This window comes from Mercenaria mercenaria, chromosome 9, assembly GCF_021730395.1.
Source record: "Mercenaria mercenaria strain notata chromosome 9, MADL_Memer_1, whole genome shotgun sequence".
NCBI classification, from domain to species: domain Eukaryota; kingdom Metazoa; phylum Mollusca; class Bivalvia; order Venerida; family Veneridae; genus Mercenaria; species Mercenaria mercenaria.
Genome location: NC_069369.1, coordinates 63,515,302 through 63,535,418, shown reverse-complemented (window position 1 = coordinate 63,535,418; position 20,117 = coordinate 63,515,302). Strand labels below are relative to the sequence as shown.

At 35.4% G+C, this 20,117-nt stretch overlaps 2 protein-coding genes across 8 annotated transcripts in view; both read right to left on the bottom strand.

The window, feature by feature from the left end:
* Positions 1–4,355, bottom strand: part of LOC123548045 (protein mono-ADP-ribosyltransferase PARP14-like) — a 29,284-nt gene extending 24,929 nt beyond the window's left edge. For 2 of the 6 annotated variants that reach the window (XM_053551555.1, XM_053551560.1), the window contains exons 1-2: positions 3,611–3,733; positions 1,596–2,533 (exon numbers count right to left, since the gene is read on the bottom strand). In XM_053551555.1, coding sequence (XP_053407530.1) covers positions 1,596–2,502 — 907 coding nt within the window. In that variant the 5' untranslated portion in view covers positions 2,503–2,533; positions 3,611–3,733. Of the gene's footprint in view, positions 1–1,595; positions 2,534–3,491; positions 3,734–4,267 lie in introns of those variants that run through there. The other 4 variants (XM_053551557.1, XM_053551558.1, XM_053551559.1 and 1 more) reach the window with 4 other exon arrangements.
* Positions 4,356–4,782: 427 nt separating this feature from the next.
* LOC123546254 (E3 ubiquitin-protein ligase TRIM71-like) lies at positions 4,783–18,629 on the bottom strand. Of its 2 annotated transcripts, none has more exons than XM_053551553.1 (5): positions 17,606–18,623; positions 16,069–16,184; positions 15,053–15,136; positions 8,503–8,661; positions 4,783–8,113 (listed from the first exon to the last, which is right to left on the bottom strand). In XM_053551553.1, exons 1-5 carry the CDS (start codon positions 18,489–18,491, stop codon positions 7,982–7,984), a joined length of 1,377 nt encoding a protein of 458 aa, XP_053407528.1. In that variant the 5' UTR covers positions 18,492–18,623; the 3' UTR covers positions 4,783–7,981. The 2 variants fall into 2 exon arrangements, with proteins under 2 accessions (XP_053407528.1, XP_053407529.1); XM_053551554.1 differs by having other exon boundaries at positions 7,973–8,113; positions 8,466–8,661; positions 17,606–18,629.
* Between the last annotated feature and the right edge of the window lie 1,488 nt (positions 18,630–20,117).

Here is a 20,117-nt window from a genome sequence, read left to right as displayed (position 1 = left end):
CGCTCGTTGTAATATGTCTTGCGCTCGAGATTACATATTTAAAGCACCTCAGACGCTCGAGACAACATATAATGCGCTATCGTAGGCTTCTAATTAAGAATGTCGCACGCTCGAAATGCCGCGTGCAAGATATACAGTCGAGCGCTTAAGATATTTTTATGCATGATCCAAGGCTGTCTGATGAACTTATATCGATCAACTGTGTTTAATATTTCAAACAGATATTAAAGCACCTATGGAGAAACAGGCGCCCAAACTTAAAAAAGGTCTATCAAAGTTTGATAGAAATCCTGCAAGCCGTTATGATACCGTCGGACATTAAAAAAAAACTTGGGAGAAGTGCATGCAAGGATGCTTCTTTTTTTAATACCCATCAAGTGATTTATGAGAAGAAGTCGTTCGAAGAGAAAAAACAAAGACTTCAAGCAATCAACTCAACTAAGCTAAATACATTGATATAGTAAAACGACACTTCTTTTAATAAAAACCGTCAGAAGACAACGGAGCTCGAAGCTGAAAATGTTAAAATTTAATAAAAGCACTTTTTCAGACTGGGACTATTATATGGGAAAATCTGGATACTATAAATTGTATTAATCATTTGACCTAGTTTTCATTTCTAGATGGCCGAGATTTTAACTACATCTAGAGCTGGCTTTTATAAAGACAGACATTCTTGCAAAATTTCACGAAAACCAGATATAAAGTGTGACCTTTAACATGTAAAGAGTTTTCAATACATTGACCTTGTGTCAACCTTACTGAGTAAGTTAACAAAACTATTTGACTACGCGTAAGAATTTGTAATACATCAGAGAATATACAAAACATGCAAAACTTGTCCAATTTCGATACGATTTAAGCAGAGATCTACACTAAGCCCTCTTTACACAAGGGTTATAGAGTGGAATTGTTGTGTGAACACAGTTTGTCAATCCTAATCCTGTCTATGCCATATCAGTGCAATTGAAAAGTAAGCTATCTACGTTAAATGCTATGAAGGATAACACAGTCATGCATCTAACAGTCCTCATATTGTTTTCTTTGATTTTTCATATTTCTAATTACTTCTCCATACTTTGACGCAAATATATGGGTAGTACAGATTGCTCTCTTTCCAGCAATAGCTTTTTCAACATACTTTACCTTGTGAAATTCTATCGGATTTGACTTTAAAAAGTAAAACGTCTGTTTGTTGACAAAATGCGCCACAAAAAAATATTACACTTTCCCGAGGGCATTAACTGATTTGATCTTTCATAGTTTTTTAGACTGCTGACCGTTGTTGTAATGATTTTTTTCATGCCTAGCGGTAGAACGTCGCCTAAGCCTACCATAAAGTTGCCTCCTGTTTTCAAAATATTTTACCCAGGATCATTTTTTTCACCTCAAATAACTCTTTGTCAGAAAATGATGTTTTGATTATTTTTCAAGACTGTATACTTGGCTGTTAACTACTAGGTAGTTTGTATTTTTAGTAATAATGTATAATTTAATTGTTTATCTTGTTAACATTATTAAAACAGGCTGTAAAATGTAGTGATGGTAATTCAACTGGAATCAAAGGGCAGCTATCTATTGAAATTTACACTTACTTGGTCTTATCAGCGTTCCAAAGGTCATTTGACCTGAGAGAATATTTTCAATTTCTCTGTTCCGTTCGAAAGTAAACTTAGAAGGAATGGCTTGAAGATCGGTCTTTGCCTCTTTTATATCTTGAGACTTGATAATCTGTTCCGCTCTCTTCATGGAGATGTATACCTGTCCTTCTCTTTGAGCAGCTTCGTTGTCATGCGAACTCGTTTTGACGTCTTTTATAACCGTTGCCAGTTCTTCACAAACTTTCAGAATGGTTCCAATATAATCATTTTGTTTTTTCGTTTCGCTTGCCACTACACCTACAATTTGACAACGAAGTTGATAAATGCAATCATTTACATCTTTTTGGAATTTATCTATTTCTTCCACAACTATTTTATGTGCATTTTCAACTTCACAACTCTTTTCTTCGGCCATTTTCTGCACGCAGTTTACATCATCAAGTAGATCATTCAGCTTCTTAAAAGTGTCGATATACTCCATGCTTCTGGTTATGCCTACGCATTTTTTCGGAATGTAGTCAATGTCACACGTTCTGTGGTCAAGTGTCACGCAGTCGTGGCAAGCAAGAGCTTCGTGTTTTGGACAGAAGAACTTAAGAATCTGGCCTTCGTGTTCGGCACATTTCTCTGTGACTGTACAAGTTCCTGCTGATGATTCAATGAGAGTTGCGGGCAGAGATGCTGTATTGTCTACCAATGTATGATCTCTGGAAGCCCTGCTTTTACGATGTGACCTGAAGCAAGTTACACATAAATACTCTTGACAATCAATGCAATATCCATGAGCTTCCACATCCTGTCCATCGATGAGACATGCATCACAGCTATGATCATAATCCTGTGCCGACCCTCGTAAAACTGACGCCTGATGTTGCTCTGATTTACGCCCTGATACAGCCATATCAGAAATCTAAGGATCTATCCCGTCATATCTAAAATGTTATAAAATGAAACGTTTTTCATTTGCTGAGCTAAAAGTCTAGACTATATGAATCTTTCATTGATTGAAGGTGCAGATAGAAATATCTGTATAGAGGGTAACTGTTCAGGCGGCAACGAGACCTCAAAACAGTTACCCGAGAGACAGATAGTTCCATCTCTACGTTCAAATAGTGATAAATTCTTTTTCTTGCATCCCTTATTTTTCAGTTGAATGAATCAAAACGAATGCTTTCCTTTTAAGCTCTATTTTATTATTATAGTAGTGTTTGCATAACAACACATGAGTCACCTTACACCCCAGCAAAACTCGGGAAATCTCTATCTGGTAGAACAGATTCGGTATGTTACAAATAATTACTTAATTCTTCCTATTAAGTAAGAACTTAAAACTTATAATAATGAAGTAAACATGAGCAAATGCGTAAAATTGTTTATGGTTGTTAGCGAATGCAGGGACAGGTAGCCGATCATTCAAACTGCAATTATTTTTCGGCTGCTAGTTCATTTAAAACGCATCAGATAAATCTTAAACGAGCTATTATATCCCAGAGTCATTTTTATATACATGTATATATAAATAATAAAATATGGTTAAACTTAACAATCCAGTTGTATTCCGAAATATCCAATATACCTACTTTAAAGTTCATTATTTGTATTTTTACAAACTGGTTAACATCATGAAAACATGAACACACATGCCATTTGCATGATACACATAGATAGATCGATACAGTGCTGAACGTCTTCCGTTCCAAAACATACTGATTCTCGGATGGTTTTTTTTCGGGTAAATTCCAATATCAGTTTACATAGTCGATTATTGTAATTTCATTTGTAAACTGCACATAGATTAACGAACTTCTTTATATAAAGATTAATAAAATAACTATTAAACTATTTCAGAACAGAAAAAGCGGTACGATCTTTATTTTAACGAACACTGACCTGGTAAGTCCAGAAAAACCTAGTATGTGAAACCGAAAGCAGATCATGTTAATAAAACAATGTCAAAATCCCTCATATTTAGCATATCCGATAATTAAAAGCCATCTTACATTAATCACCTTATATCAAATGACCTTTTATTCTAACACGACCAGCGAATAACCTACATACATGTAGAGCAAAATCTTATCTTGCAGTATGCCACTCGCGTGCTGTGCTGCGCGCGCACCGTGTCTTGGCTATTCCATTTATACATTGCGTGTAAAAATTTATGAATGAAAGTCACGTGATATTTGTAAAATACTACCGTGGGAATCGTAGTAAAACCGGCGTACAACAACAACAATTTCGGCTGTTTTTTCTTAAACAACAACAACAACTTCGTAAACAATGTCGAATCTGTTGAGGGAAGGGGCATTCGTCTGGAATCTGGGGACTGGAGAGTAATAAATCAAAGATTTGATGGGCATGTTCATCAATATCTGATGCAGTCCCTCAACAATGGGGCCACAGTATGGAGATTTCTACATGAAATTACTGAAAAGAACAGCTCTTCATATCAGGAGCTTAATAAATTTCTGCAAACTGTTGCAAATGATTTTAATGAAGATATTTTTGAAGACAATTTCATAAACAATGATGATGGCAGCTATTTACTTAAGAAATATTAAGTTTCCAAACGTGGTTTATCCCATAAGAACTCAAAACTCGGGTTATTCTACGATTTACCACGTTTGGGAACTTATTATTTCTTAAATAAAAAAAAAATATTTTACCCGTTTCTTTCGATCAATATGCTCAGGTTTGAACGCGATCCATGTCCGTAGCAACTTGCAATATCGTTTACATTGGATAATTGCAATCGATTTAAACTCATGTGGTAATTAGATATCTAGTCCTACAAAAATTAGTAATACATAAAGCAAAAAGAATATTGTGCAGGGAATATCTGGATATTTTCTCAAGTGAATGACATAGTCAGATTTATACTCGTAGATTAGGTTTATATCTAAGTGGTAAGGGGATGAGTTATTTACAATATATTCAATAATAAGAAAATCAAATTACCTGAAAATGGTACTAGAAAACAGAATGACAAGTCTTTAGATAAACTTCAAAGTATGAAGTAAGCGGTAGAGGTTAAAGTTTAATATGGCCATTATTCTGTTGGACAAGAAGGATCTGTTGTTCTCTTATTCCCATAAGAGGCGTTGTATTTAGCTACGTTGTGAGGTCGGACGAGCAGCAGATTCTATTATATGAATAATCATACATGCTTAAACCGTTTATATAAGATGTGTATTCGTAAACGAATTTCAATATTTGGCATTTGTTTCATCGCTATGGCCGGTTTCCTGCTGTTATTTGTAGGAGTTGATCCATGAGAACAGTCCCCTCATCAGAGAAAAGATGAAAGTTGGAAAAGAAGACGGGATCTTTAGTATAATACTTTTGGGATAAAAATCTTTAAGAATCTAAAAATGGGTTCTGAGTCGTGTGTGTAAGATAATATTATTTGACTTTCAATTCCATGATAATCAAATTTCTAAATTGGATACGTAAATATTACTCAGCACATGAGTTAAAAATTAAATCTAATTGTGAGCTCCAGTTAGGTCATCCCCTCAACGGATATGATCTCAGCTAATGTACTTAAGTATTGTTTGCCACCATATAAAAGCTTTCAGATTTGGGCGCTATTAGCCTGTAAGAAATATCTATTAACTATTATGTAGTTGCAGAGATACTCGCTGAAGAGTTAACATTGGTACTATAATCATGGTGGTTTAACATGTTACTGAACTTTTAGTGTCAGTTTTATAATTACATTAGTCAGTAATAGAATTATCTTTTATTCTGGAAAAGGATAACCGTTTACATCATTTAATGGTATTGGATGTATATTTTATATTGATGTTTGTAAATGGATGATATTATAATAACAAACGCCCGCCCGCTTAGCGCAGTAGGGAGAGCGTTAGTCTACGGGTCGCAAGGTCGCGAGTTCGATCCCCGGGCGGGGCGTATGTTCTCCTTGACGATTTAATAAAACACATTGTGTCTGAAATCATTAGTCATCCATCTCTGATAATTCATGTGGGGAAGTTGGCAGTTACCTGCGGAGAACAGGTTTGTACTGGTGCAGAATCCAGGAACACTGGTTAGGCTAACTGCCCACCGTTACATGACTGAAATACTGTTGAAAAACGGCGTTAAACCCAAAACAAAACAAACAAACAAATACTATCATAAACAATAGCAATTATATGTTAAGGTAGTGGGCCCGTAATTACATTCAATAACGTTTTCCCAGTTTACGATTCTGCATTCTCAAGTTATTGTTGTTAGAATAAAATGTTATATTATGACCGAAAAATGCCGGAATATTTTCGAAAATACGTAATCACAAAGAAATTGTCGATTGTTTATGCGGGTCCACTACCTTAATAATATTACTTTAAAATAAATTTTAATTGCCATTATAATATGTAATACAATATGTTTATAATGAATCACATATGCTCGACGCGAATATTACTCAGTTTGGAATTATTTGATCTTAAAGAAAATGCAACCTAAATGTATGCTGACGTATTTCGAGTAGATAGAAAAGCAATTAGAAGCAGTTAAAATCCAATACAAAAATCTGTAACAGTATATCTCCAACAGTTACATTGTACGTAACTACTGTACATATATGAAATCTAGTTTATGCCTGATGCAATGGGTGGAAGTTTCCGTGCTACGCTTGTAAACTGGTAAAACAAAGGAGTAACTATTCCAAATGTTACATCCAGGATTGTCTTATTTCTTGAAGTAATTATATTTCACAACTTTATTTTTTACCTCTCGAATAAGGTCACACGAAGCCACATAACGCTAGACTAAGTGCTATGTTAGCCATTGGTGATATCGTGTTGTTTTGCGTTAACTTATATATGCTTGCACACGGAATTTCTGCCCGCTAGTGGTAGCGGTCTGGCCATGCAGTATGGCTTTACTTCTATTCGAAATGATCTGCATCATTAAGCATGTATTTATGTGCCACTCAATTTTCAGGTTTCATTCCCTTCCACATAGGTCTCGGATATTACAGTATAAGTTTAGTTCATTTTTATCAGCATGGTATTATTAATACTTACCAAAAGGAGATGGCTAAACATATACATTGCAATATAAAAATCTTTAAACGTGAAGCAATATCTAAACGATATGAAAAATATATATGTAAGCAAATATCTTAATGGTAAGGAAATTACAAACTTTAAAGTAAAATAAAAATCTAAACGATATGGAAATTTATAAATGTGAAGCCATCTATAAACGATATGAAAAGAATGAATGTGAATCAACATCTAAACAGTAAGAAAATTATAAATGTGAAGCAACTTGTAAACGATATAAAATGTATACATGTGAAACAAATTCTAAACGCTATGCAAATTTATAAATGTAAAGCAAAATCTAAAATTCAATGTAAAACAACACTGAAAAGATATGAAGTACATGGAGCAAACTCAGTAAACCCGCTTAATATGTAAAGTGCTTTAGGACATTTCGTTATGTCGCATTGGTGTATAACGCCGATTAATGGGACACATTTCGTTGTGTCGTCCTTTGCGCGTGCGCCAAAGCACAATGACGGAATTTTGAAAGACTTTTGTGTCGTTTTTGCACGCATGCTAACTCGAGAAAAAACGATACTAAGAACGCGACATAGCAAAACATAGAACGCAACAGAACAAAACATTTTATTCCATGAGGGTGCGTATGCCATCGGCAACAATTTCGGGTTGTCACACGCTAAAACAAAATGAAATGTTTCGTTCCTTCGAATTGACGTGCGCGCCATTAACAAAGATCTCGTTTTAACAAAGACGAAATCAATTGTTTCGCTTTCTCACGTTGGCGCACGTCAGGACGACACAACGAAGTTTGCTGCATGATTGCGTGCACACCAGCTTGACTTAACGAAACATATTGTTTCGTTTTGTCGCCCGCAACAATACACAAAACAAAGTCTTTGTGAATGGCAAGTTTGCCGCCAAGAAATTAAATGTTTCTTTGGGTCGCGTTCTGTATCACGGTATGTCACATTGTAAGTTAGTTTTTGTTGAGTTGGGATGCGCGCAAAAACGACGCACAAATCTTTCAAAAATTCATAATGGCGCGATGGCGCACGCGGCATAACGATGGTACGCTAACGCGACACCACAAAATGTACGAAATCAACCACCGTAGTTTAATACTATACTTTATTGTGCTAAATATAACCACAGGCGCTTGAAGCTCTGTCAATAAATATATGCATTACCATATCCCACCCACCTAATATAGATCTATAACGATCTGTTCAAGAGATCTAACCTGCTCATATATTTCATTGATAGAGCTTCAAACACCTGTGATATAATGTATTTTAATGTAACTAATGATTCAGACGATGATTAGGACAATAAATGGATTCACGGAAGGTAGGAATTGAAACATCAGCTGGTGCTTTTAGTGTTTACGGCGTGTTGATTCAGCGTTGTATCATATTGTTTTCCATCCATTGCATTTGCCAATACAACATGGTTGTTCTTGTAGAAGCAAATTAATTCTGGTACGCCTTCAAATTTCTGTGAATACAGGAAGAAATTGTGAAAAAAGACGTATAATAGTAAATGTAACACAACAGAAACAATGTGAAATACGAAATGTGTTTAAGAAAAATTAGATGTTTCCGAAATAGTATTCCTCTTACAGGGTTGTTTTTCTACAACATATCATTGTATTTCATTTAATATGACTTATGTTATAAACTTACAATCTTGTAGCAATGATTTATAAATTTGTTAATCCTTTTTAAAGACATATGCATTCTAAAAAGACTCCTGAAAAAGCTAGTAACTATCTAAACGACAAGTCACATAAGATATTCGATAGAAATTTTTACAATTAGTTTAAGGTCAATGAACAATAATTCCTTACTAGCGGTACAAAAAATTCAGAGTAGCATGTCACTTACATGATTCCGGATACCCTCCCTGTCTTCCCCGAGGACCATCTTCCCGTCATGCGTTTTCCTTATCTTGATGTTGTATATATGACCACTGTAAAGAACAGCGAGAGAGTACGGCTGGCTTTTATCTCCATGAATACTCTTACGTACCAAGAATGTCCCGTCCTGTAAATCAAGATCAGGGAAAACGGGTTTGTCGTGCAACATTGAAACTAACATGAGAATCTAAATTCACAAATATAGTCGTCAACAGACATCTGCGGGACTTCTATTCAGAGTTGGAACTTCAAATTATCTAAGATGAATATCGAGCCAGAGGTGAATACACAGCTAGCTTTGAGTTGAGTTATGTATTCATAGTTCAAGAAAAATGAATTCATAACCGGTATCGAATACTAAATGAAAAAAGACAAATACCCAACCAGTTGTGAACACACAGGTAGCTCTGAGATGGGTTTTCACGGCATATAAGAAAATTGAATTTATAGCTGGTATCGAATACACACTTAGTTGGGTATTAGAATGATGTAAGACAAATATTCAGGCAGAGATGAATACGCAAATAGATAACAAGTGGGTACCCAGCCAGCTCTGAGATACAAATAAGCAAAGAAGATTATCCAGATAGTTTGGAACTCACGACACGTACGAAAAATGAATGCACAGCCGGGATCAAATCCCCGCCAGCTCTGAGTTTGGATATACAAATGATCTAAGACGAATGTCACGCCAGACGTGAATACACAGCTAAGTCTGAATTGGGTATTGAACCAACACCAGACAAATGACAACACTGTCGGAATCGATTATCAAGCCAGCTCCAAGTTGGATATTGAAATGATCTAAAACGAATATCCAAACAGAGGATAATACACAGCTAGCTCTCAGTGTGGTGTTCATGGCACATACGAACAATTAACTTATTGCCGAGATCGAATAGCAAGCCAGCTCTGAGTTTGGTATTCAAATATTTTAAGACGAATATCCAGTCAGAAGTAAATGCACAATTAGCTCTGAGTTGGGAACTCACGGCACATAAAAAATGAATTCATAACCGTGATCGAATACCCAGACCAGCCCTGTGTTAGGTATTCAAATACAAAACAGTGTATTAATCTAATACGAGTATTCAGCCGGAAAAGAATACACAGGTAGCTCTGAGATGGGTATTCCGGCACAAAAGAAAAATGAATTTATAGCTGGGATCGAAATCCCAGCCAACTTTAAGTTTGGTATTTAAATGATAGCAGTATAGTCTACACTGTATGTTCCACGTGCTCGTGTTTTTCCTGGTGAACTTGATGACCTTCAAATTCAAGCAATTTCAAGAGGGGTCAATATGCTAGGACTGAAAGACACATAATTCTATTCCTCAGTTGACAGCATAATTAGCATAATGCCTTTCATTAAATTCGGCACGGCCTCCTTAAAGTCTGCAAGTATTCCTTAAAGTATCGCAGACTAGTGCAAATAGACTGGAACCTGCTTGCGATGTCTACTGGAGGAAGAACTTGTTTGACACCACCTTCTAAAATTCAGCGCGTATTTCTGTAAGTGTCGCAGAACAGTGAAAATGGATTTGACCTGTTGGTGATGGATACTAAAGGAAATTTCGTTTGAGACCACCTCCTGAAAGTTAGCGTGTATCCCTGCAATGTCGCAGACTAGCTGAAATGGAATGAAGCCTATTGTTTATGTCCATGGGAAGAGGAATAAGCTTGGCACAGACTACTGAATCGCGAGTGTTCCCGAAAATGTCACAGACCGGTGCAAATGAATTGGAACCTGTTAGAAATGTATATGTGAGGAAGAATTAGTTTGGCACCGTCTCCTGTAAGTCTCCGAGTGTTCCTGAAAGTGTCAGAGGTCAGTGCAAATAAATTGGAACCCATTTGGTGGGATATCTATAGAAGAAAGAACTGGTTTGGCACTTTCTTTGAAAGTTTGTGATTGTTCCTGAAAGTGTTGCAGGCAAGTTCAAATAGATTAGAACCTATTGGGTATGTTTTTAGGATGAATAACTTGTTTTGCACTTTCTTCTGAAAGTCTGCGGTAGTTGCTAAACGTGTCGTAGACCATAAAAAGTGAACTGAAATTCATTACGAAGATCTATAGGCGAAGAACTGTTTTGTATCATCTCCTGAAAGTCAGCGTGAGTTCCTGAAAATGTCGCAGAAAAAATATTTTCAGGAGGCTGTGCCAAATGAGTTATTCCTTCCATAGACATCCCGAACAGGTTCAAATTCATTTACACTGGTTTGGGACATTTTAAAAAGCACTCGCAATCTTAAAGGAGACGGTGCCGAACGAGTTCTTCCTCCCGTAGAAATAACCAGCCGGTTCCAATCCATTTGCACAGGTCTGTTACACATGCAGAAAAACTCGCAAACATTCAGAAGGCGGATTCAAACTATTTCTTCCTCCCATAGACATCCTCTATAGGTTTCATTCCATTTGGTCATTTCTGCGACATTTACAGGAACATTCGCACACTTTCAAGAGGCGATGCCAAATGCGTAATTCGTCTAGTATTCATCACCAACAGGTTCCATTCCATTTGTGCTTGTCTGTGATACTTTAATGAACACTCGCAGATTTTCAGAAGGTGGTGCCGAAAATGCCCTTTGTCTTACGAAATCCCTTGATAAAAGACATTATGCTAACTTGCTGTCATTTGGATGATAGATGGAGCAGGTGTCTTTCAGTCGTTACTAAGGTCACCCGGAACAGCACAAGCATATGGCACATGGAAAAATGCGTATACAGTGTAGACTAATCTACTGTCATTCGATTATCAAACTCAGAGCTGGCCGGGTATTCGATCCCTGCTGTGTATTCATTTTTCTTATGTGCCGTGAATATTCAACTCAAAGCTAGGTTTATATCCACCTCTGGTTCTATACTCGTCCTACATCATTTGAATACCCAACTCAAAGCTGGCTGCGAATTCGATAACGGCTTGTATTCATTTTTCTTATGTGCCTTGAATAAATACCGAACTCAGCTAGCTGTGTATTCACCTCTACCCCGATATTCGTCTTTGATCATTTGAATAACCAACACAGAGTCGGCTGGGCACTCTATCACGGCTGCTGTGAATTTATTGTCCTGGTGTTTTGTGAATATCCAATTCAGAACTACCTCAGTATTCATCTCAGGCTTGATATTCGTCTTATATCATTCGAATACCTAACTTAGGGCTGGCAGTGTATTCGATCTTGACTTTAAACTCATTTTTCTTATATGACATGAATACCCAATTCAGAGCCAGCTATATATCTACCTCTGGCTGATATTCTTCTTAAATCATGTTAATACCAACTCAGACCTGGCTTAGTGGTTCAATTCTGGCTGTGTACTTTTTATGTTCCGTGAATACCCAACTCACAACCCGTTGTGTATTCACCTCTGTCAAGTTATTCGTCTTAGCTCATTTGAATACCCAACTTAGAACTGGCTGGGTATTCGATCTCTGCTTTGAATTCATTCTTCTTATGTGTCGTGAATACCCAACCATGAGCTGTGTGTTCATCTCTGTCTGAACATTTGTTATAAATTATTTGAATACCTAACTCAAAGCTTGATGGGTATTCGATCCTGGTTATATATTCATTTTCCTTATTTGCCGTGAATACCCAACTTAGAGCTACCTGTGTGTTCACCTCTAGCTAGCTGGATATTCGCCTTATATCATTTGAATACCGAATTCAGAGCTGGCTGGGGATTCAATACTGACTGTGTATTAATATTTATTACATGTATGTGTCATGAATGACCAACTCAGAGATAGCTGTGTATTCACCTCTGGCTGGATATTCGTCTTAAAACATTTGAATACCCAACTCAGAGCTGGCTGGGTATTCGATCCCGGCTGTGTATTCATTTTTCGTATGTGCCGTATATTTTAACTTCAGGCCGGATATTCGTCTTAGATTATCTAAATACCCAAGTCAGAGCTGGCTGGAGATTCGATCCTGGCTTTGAATTATTTTTCTTATAAGCCGTGAACACCAAAATCAGAGCTAGATAATGTATTCACCTCTGGCTGAATATTCGTCTGAAAAGATTTGAATATCCAATTCACAGCTAGCTGTGTATTCACCTCTGGCTTGATATTCGTCATGGATTACTTGAATACCCAACTACGGGCTTGCTGGGTATTCGATCACAGCTGTTTATTCACTCTTCTTATGTGCTGTGAATACCAAACTCAGAGCATGCTGTGTATATACCTCTGGCTTGATGTTCTTATTTCATCTGAAAACTCTACACCGAGCTGGCTAGGTATTTTATCCCGGCCGGGTACTAGTATTCATTTTTCTTGTGTGCCGTGAATACCCAACTCAGAGGTAGCTTTATGTTTATACTTCAGAGTGGATTTTCGACTTAGATCATTTGAATACCAAGTTACGGACTGGCAGGGGATTCCGTCGCGGCAATGAATTCATTTTACCTTATATGCCGTGAATTCTCAACTCATAGCTATCTGTGTATTCGCCTCATGGATAAGATGAATGCCCAACTCAGAGTTTGCTTGGTATTCGATCCCGGCTGTGTATTCACTTTTCTTATGTGCTGTGAATACCCAACTCAGATCTATCTTTGAATGTATTCACCTTTGGCTGGATATTCGTCTAAGATCATCTGAATACCGAATTCCGGGTTGACTGAGGTTTCAATCCCAGCTATGAATGCATTTTTCTTATGTACCGTGAATACCCAACTCAGAACTAGCTGTGTATTCACCTCTGCCTGGATATTCGTCTTATATCATTTGACTATCCATCCTAGAGCTGGCTGGGTATTCGATCACGGCAATGAATTCATTTTTCTTTTGTGCCGTGAATACTCAACACAGAGATAGCCGCGTCTTCATCTCTTGCTGGATATTCGTCTTGGATTATTTGAATACCCTACTCAGAGGTCGGTGGGAATTTTTGATCCCAGCTATGAATGCATTTTTCTTATGTACCGTGAATACCCAACTCAGAACTAGCTGTGTATTCTCCTCTGGCTGGATATTGGTATTACATCATTTGAATATCCAACTCAGAGCTGCCTTGTTATTCCATCCCGGTTTTGTATTATGTGTTTGTTCTTATGAGTCGTGAATACCCAACACAGAGTTAGCGCTGCATGTATCTCTGGCTGGATATTAACCTTAGATCATTTGAATACCCTACTCAGAGCTGGCTTGGTATAAGAACGTTACTAGATGTTGAATATCCAACTCCAAATACACATCTTTCTGCCAACTAAATTGACCTTTCTGCTACAAGGTATAAAAACATTTTCAAATTGATACATTTTCTGCTATTTTAGACACAGCAATAACTACATGCTAAAACGTTTCGGTAAAATCTAAAACATGCTCCCCCCCCCCCCCCCCCCCAGCTGGTCAAGTTGTATACCAATCCTGACGTCCTAATAAAACTGGGCTTCCTAATATCTTAAAACTTGAATATGTTTGTCAACAAGTTATCAAAAACATTCCGGGGATTAATGGAACTCGAAGATCCCTGTAACAGGGATTGCTGGTACATCACTGGTTTGCATTTTATTTCTTGAAGAAGCCAATAGGGTTCCGTCATATGATATAATTTGAAAAGGTCTGTAGCTCTTTTTATCAAATTTAAAAAGTATATTCAAGTTTCAAGTTTCAAGCCTATTGGCATAATCAGCAAAAAAACAATTTGCCTTTGGCCATTTACAAAATGAAGCAAGAAATATGGCAAAGACAACAAGCACAGTAATATATTACACATAGAAAATATACATAAATACAAAATGTGGTTCAGTTTAAGAAACTGTCATAACTAGTATTTTTACGAACTATATTAATATACACCTTTCCGGAAAGCTCTTTTAAGTCTCTAAATTTAAAAGAAAACTGAACACAGAGCAGAGGATGATAAGGATCTTATATGACTGCCTGTATAAGACAGGGTTTTCTGAAACTCAAGAGGCAGCTTGGAATGGAAAACCGGGAGCTAGCGAGGTATTTTATCCACGCTTTTTCTCGAGTTGGAAAACGCCTGTTTTATTCAGGCAGTCATGTTAGATCAGTTCTTTTGCCTAACTTTGATGTTATTGCAATACTTACAATAAATTAAGAATCGTCCATACATAATAATACGACGTCAAATTATAACGTGTAGCTTATTTCTTCCCTACGGTAAAGGTAAAGTGATCTCCTAACTAGATAACCTTATCTTTCCCTCGTGTAAGGCAAGAAAAAGCTTTCTGGAGGAAATTAATTTCTTACCCATCATCAATTACTAAATTACAAAAATCATCAATTACTAAATTACAAAAATTTGATATATCTTCAAATGAATTTGAAGCCCTTACATCGGCAATTGAAGATGATTATACAAAATGTAACATGTTTGGGAACAAAACGGTTACCCGTTTTCTATTTGTCTTAATCTGTATTATCTGTATTCAATAAGATTAGTGCTTGATTTCCTTGCAATCATTTACAGAAAATTATAACACATTTAGTATTTATTATTTTTGAATTCTTTGAATTCAGAGAGAGTATACAACACTATACCTGTCCAACAGCAGTCAATCTCTTGTCAGCGTCAAATCGGTCGATCTCGCCATGGTACCACTCTTCCGTACTCAAAGGGTCTGACTGGAAACATTCAAAATAAAAATCAACTAAAGTTGTGTGATTTATCTATGTCAGACGATAATTCAGTACACATGTAAAGCTAAATATAACAGTAAATATTTGCAGTTCTGAAAATCCAGTCACAGAATGAAAGGGCTTTAAAACTTTAAACAATGTGCATCGGATAGCTCTCTAATACAGTTCGTACAATCGAGCTAAAATCTATAGTAAAAAAAAAAGAGCTGTTGTCATTGAAACGTAAATTTTGTCATGTTACAAATAAATGAATTTAAGTATGAAGCGTGTTATGTAAGAATAAAATTACCTGTAAGCTGAGAATACAACTTACGAATTTTATACGCTAAAACCTTCAAAGGTTTGTATCTCTTTTGTTATATTAAGGAAGTATATATATCTATACAGTTTTGCTCTCTGACAAGGCGTATACTGATGGGTAACCCTCTACACGCAAAAATTCAAATGTATATTACACATTATTCTTTGTTAGTGGGAACTGTATCACATTGTTTTGAGAAAATGATGTTTCAGTTTTATGAACTTTTTTTAAAAAATTTAAATACAGATTTCACAATTCTGTGATACGGTTCCCTCGAGCTGTGGCGACCTGTGGAGTTCCCACTTTTCCTATTCTATGAATTCCGTATACAATGCAGCAATTGGTATGTTTGGATATCCCCTATTTTAAAACCTTGTCATGAATATATGATGCGTAAACCATTTTATTCCATTTTATGAGTTATATTACTTTTTAGTGTGTCAATATATAAAATGTATGAATAGCTTTATACCCTTTCGTGATATACTATATCAGAAACTAATCTACAGGACATTCTATCAAGCGTTATACGAAATGTTTAACTTCATAATCTGCCAAACAACTGTTTGAAAATATAACAGCTAAAATATTTAAACCAGCAACTATCCCTGTTTACCTGAACTCGCGCTTGATGTGGCCCGTGAATACCATAAGCTCGTGCCAGGGTTGCAGATGGACAACTATCCGCTGCTCTGTGTAATGTTCTAACTGGTACTACTGGGGCAGCAGATCCTAAAAGGGATTAAAAATGTACAAGCTACTGTAATTTCCATGTTTTGGTTATAAGTAAAATTTGGTGAATATATCAAATCAAAACATGATTCGGATATATTGTTTGAGTTTTCGGTACAGTCATGAAAAGTATAGCATTATTTAGGTTAATTAGTGTTTTTAAAAAATATGTAAATATGCTTGTTTTGTTTTGGTTTGGTTTGTACGTTTTAAATTCATGTTTGGTTATAAGTAAAATTTGGTGAATATATCAAATCAAAACATGATTCGGATATATTGTTTGAGTTTTCGGTACAGTCATGAAAAGTATAGCATTGTTTAGGTTAATTAGTGTTTACAAAATATGTAAATATGTTTGTTTTGTTTTGGTTTGGTTTGTACGTTTTAAATTCATGTTTGGTTATAAGTAAAATTTGGTGAATATATCAAATCAAAACATGATTCGGATATATTGTTTGAGTTTTCGGTACAGTCATGAAAAGTATAGCATTATTTAGGTTAATTAGTGTTTACAAAATATGTAAATATGTTTGTTTTGTTTTGGTTTGGTTTGTACGTTTTAAATTCATGTTTGGTTAATGTGTTAAAAATAATTTTTGTTTTTGTTTAATTTCTAATTGTATTTTTTGCAATGTATTCTGTAAACCACTGTGTACATGTGCATTTAATTGTGCATAAATCTTGAATAATAGTAATAATAATAATGATTTACGTTAATGAATATATATGATACATTGTTCTGTATGTTTTTACAATTATTGAAAAGGCACAAGCTAAATGTAGCTAAAAATATTTTAGCGACTATATTTATCCAGTTATGAAGTCTGGTTATGGTGTTTTGATGTAACAAGAAATCTTGTTGTCCGATTAAGTTATGTTCGTACATTTACGAAGTCAAGTTTTTTTTTTCAAATGTTTGTAATGATAGATAATTATTATTCATTATTTTCATTTATTTTATTTAGTACGAAGTGTAGAAATGGGCAATTTATGTACATAATGACTGGTTATTAAATTTAGGTGTGTTCGTAAATTTACGAAGTCCATTTTTTTTTAAATATTCACAGACAATCTCGTTACTTTACGGGCTTCTAATTTCCGGTGTATAAAACTGTTCTCGTGAATTTATAAGTCAAACTGTTGAGTCTTTTAGTTTTGTTGCATCAAAGAAGTTTAAAATATATTTCATTTTCATCGCTTTTTGCTTGCAATGATAGAACAAAAATATCAGTTCGAGTTAGGTCTTAAGATTACGAAGTCCTGGAATGGTCTTTTCTTATAACATTTTGCTTCGTTGCATACGGTGCCTTCAAAGGATGTTGTTAAATGGGGGTTTACACAGTATTTTTCTTTATTGCTATGTCTGCATTACTGTAGTTATAAGTTAGAGTACCGACTTTTAATGAAACGTAATATTTTACCTGATAGCTTGCCAAACCCAGTCTGACATAAACTGCTCGCTATGTCTGTGTTGCGCTCAAACATAAACTTGGTACCGATTTTCTCTAGAGCTTTTTCAAGCACTTTAATGTCTTGAGAAGTTACTAGGTTTTCGCCTCGTTTTACTGACACATATGTCTGGCAATCCAGTTTTGCAGCTGTGGTATGTTTCAAACTAGACTGGATTTGTCTGATATTTGAAGTTAATTCGTCACATGTATCAATAACATTTCGAATATCATTTTCCTTTAATTTCTTCACCCGCTCCGATTCGTGTATACTTTGTTTCTTAAGTTCATCTATATGTTCATTTAGTTCTTTCTGAAACCTGTTTATGTCATCCACAACATTGGTCTGAGTTTGTTCTAGTTCACATATCTTATCAGTAGCCTTGGCCTTTACGGCATTACTTTGTTCAAGCAAGTTCGATAGTTTCTGTATTGTAACGCTGTACTCGGTAGTATCTTCAATTCCTTGACATTTTTCAGGTATGTAGTCAATGGTACAAGTTCTGTGTTCCAGTGTCACACAATCGCTGCATCCAAGGATTGAATGTTCAACACAGAAAAACTTAATTATTTCGTTAGCATGCACAGAGCATTTGTCTACACAAGTATCTTCTGGTAACGTAGAAGCGTTTGCTGGTATATTATCAATATTATCCAGCAGTTTATGGTGTCTAGACGCCCTGTTTTTTCCATGTGATTTGTAACAAGTTATGCACAAATAATCCTTGCAATCAAAACAATATCCATAAGCTTCCACTTGTTGATCACTGGTCAAACAAGCGTCACAGTTGTAATCATAATCTTCTGTCGACCCTTGAAATACGGAAGAAGAACGTGTTGTTCGCCCTTGTGCCGCCATATTGAAATACTTATAAATATGCAAGCACTGATGCGTTACTTATAACAATTATGTCAAATTACAAGAAGTTAAACAGTTAAAGTATCTATTGCGTAAACAAATTATTTTATACGACGAAAAACAAAAAGCTTTATAAAGGTAGAATTGTTGCTTGATTAAGGTACATTATAAGGACTAATTTATTAACTACCCTAAATCACATTGGACGAACACTTACGGTATTCTCAAAGAAATGTGTAGGTTTATAAAGTAAATTACAAATTAAAGTATCTCTGACTTCAGATTAAATGAAATACATGTATAAGTAAATCCATTTATTTTGCTTACCGTAGCATGCATTTTTACCAATGCTAAGGGAAACATTTTAATAGTTTTCCTAAGTATACTGTAGTGAAATATTTGGCGCAGTGCTTATCCCCCGTTCTGTGTACACTGGGCAAAATAAAAGCTCATTCAAAAGTGTTGCTTGCGCACTAAGGTTAATTTAAGAGCAGCTAGCAAACTAGCATTGCCCGACTACCAACAAGAGGTCCGAGTTCGATTATCGGGCGAGGTCATATTTCGGAGTCGATACGTCGAAGGTGGTTATTCCACTACCACGAATTCAGATGGAGCACTTTTAGTTATATTTAAGACAAATCTGAAAGCATTTAAAACTTCCTAGACAAGCATTCTCTCTAGATTCAAGCGGACTTTTAATTTTCCTGTTACAGTTAAGGATGCGGAATACCTTGTCACCAGCGGAAAGATCTAAATTCAATTCACTGTGTTTCTAGTGGTTGAATGTTTTAGTTGTTTCAATCTCTTGTTTCTTTGTTTCTGTCCCTCAAGTCAAGTTCTTACTCTCGTTTGAAGTGCATGGCCACTCAAGCTTATTTATACTTCCGTTTATTTCTATTATTCTCTTATATATAGGAATTTGCATTAGTGATACTTTTATCAGTATATACAATTAAACATCAACTTCCTGATATAAACTTAAAATTTTTATGTCGACGGGCTCATGTTCATATGATAATGCATTTTTTCTAATCCAATTTAAAAAAACACACAAACAACTATAGACGGGTGAAACACAATATAGGGAGCATTTAGAGTATCGCATTGTTATACATGGTTTTCAAAAATTTCCTAACCCTTTATTGCATATTAACATTTACACTTCATAACACTAAATATGAAGAAGTTCTGTGCCAAATTTTATAGATCTAGCTCAAATAGTTTTCAAGCAGTGGCAAAAAACGCATCTAGAAAAAGTCATTTTTGAACCGTTATGTTGTTGCACTTAGAATTTTCCATATTTTCCAAATAAAATAATGGTATGATATTATATATTTCCATGTAAATGTGTGTTATCAGCATAAAGACAATTTTTTAAGGATTATTATGGTGTTTGATTTATCATGATCGGATGAAAATTATTGAAGCTGTCGAGAAAAATGTGAAACGGGTAAGATGTTATGCAGTTTTTCGCTGAAATTCCTTCCTTTTGTTATAATGATTAATTGCAATGTTAACATTATTTTTTCTTTAATATTTTGGTCCAGAATCATTTCTCTGTTGTAATAGTACTTAAAGAAAAAAAAATCAAAATCATGTATTTCTGAAATTTATTTGTATGAATTT

What these genes read in the sequence shown, in the direction of transcription:
- LOC123546254 (XM_053551553.1), bottom strand. Translation starts at nt 18,491, where the DNA reads ATGGCGGCACAAGGGCGAACAACACGTTCTTCTTCCGTATTTCAAGGG. An exon ending in GATTGACTGCTGTTGGACAG is followed by an intron (nt 8,662 to 15,052) that starts GTATAGTGTTGT and finishes CTTGATTTACAG; the next exon opens with GACGGGACATTCTTGGTACG. An exon ending in GGGAGGGTATCCGGAATCAT is followed by an intron (nt 8,114 to 8,502) that starts GTAAGTGACATG and finishes CTGTATTCACAG; the next exon opens with AAATTTGAAGGCGTACCAGA.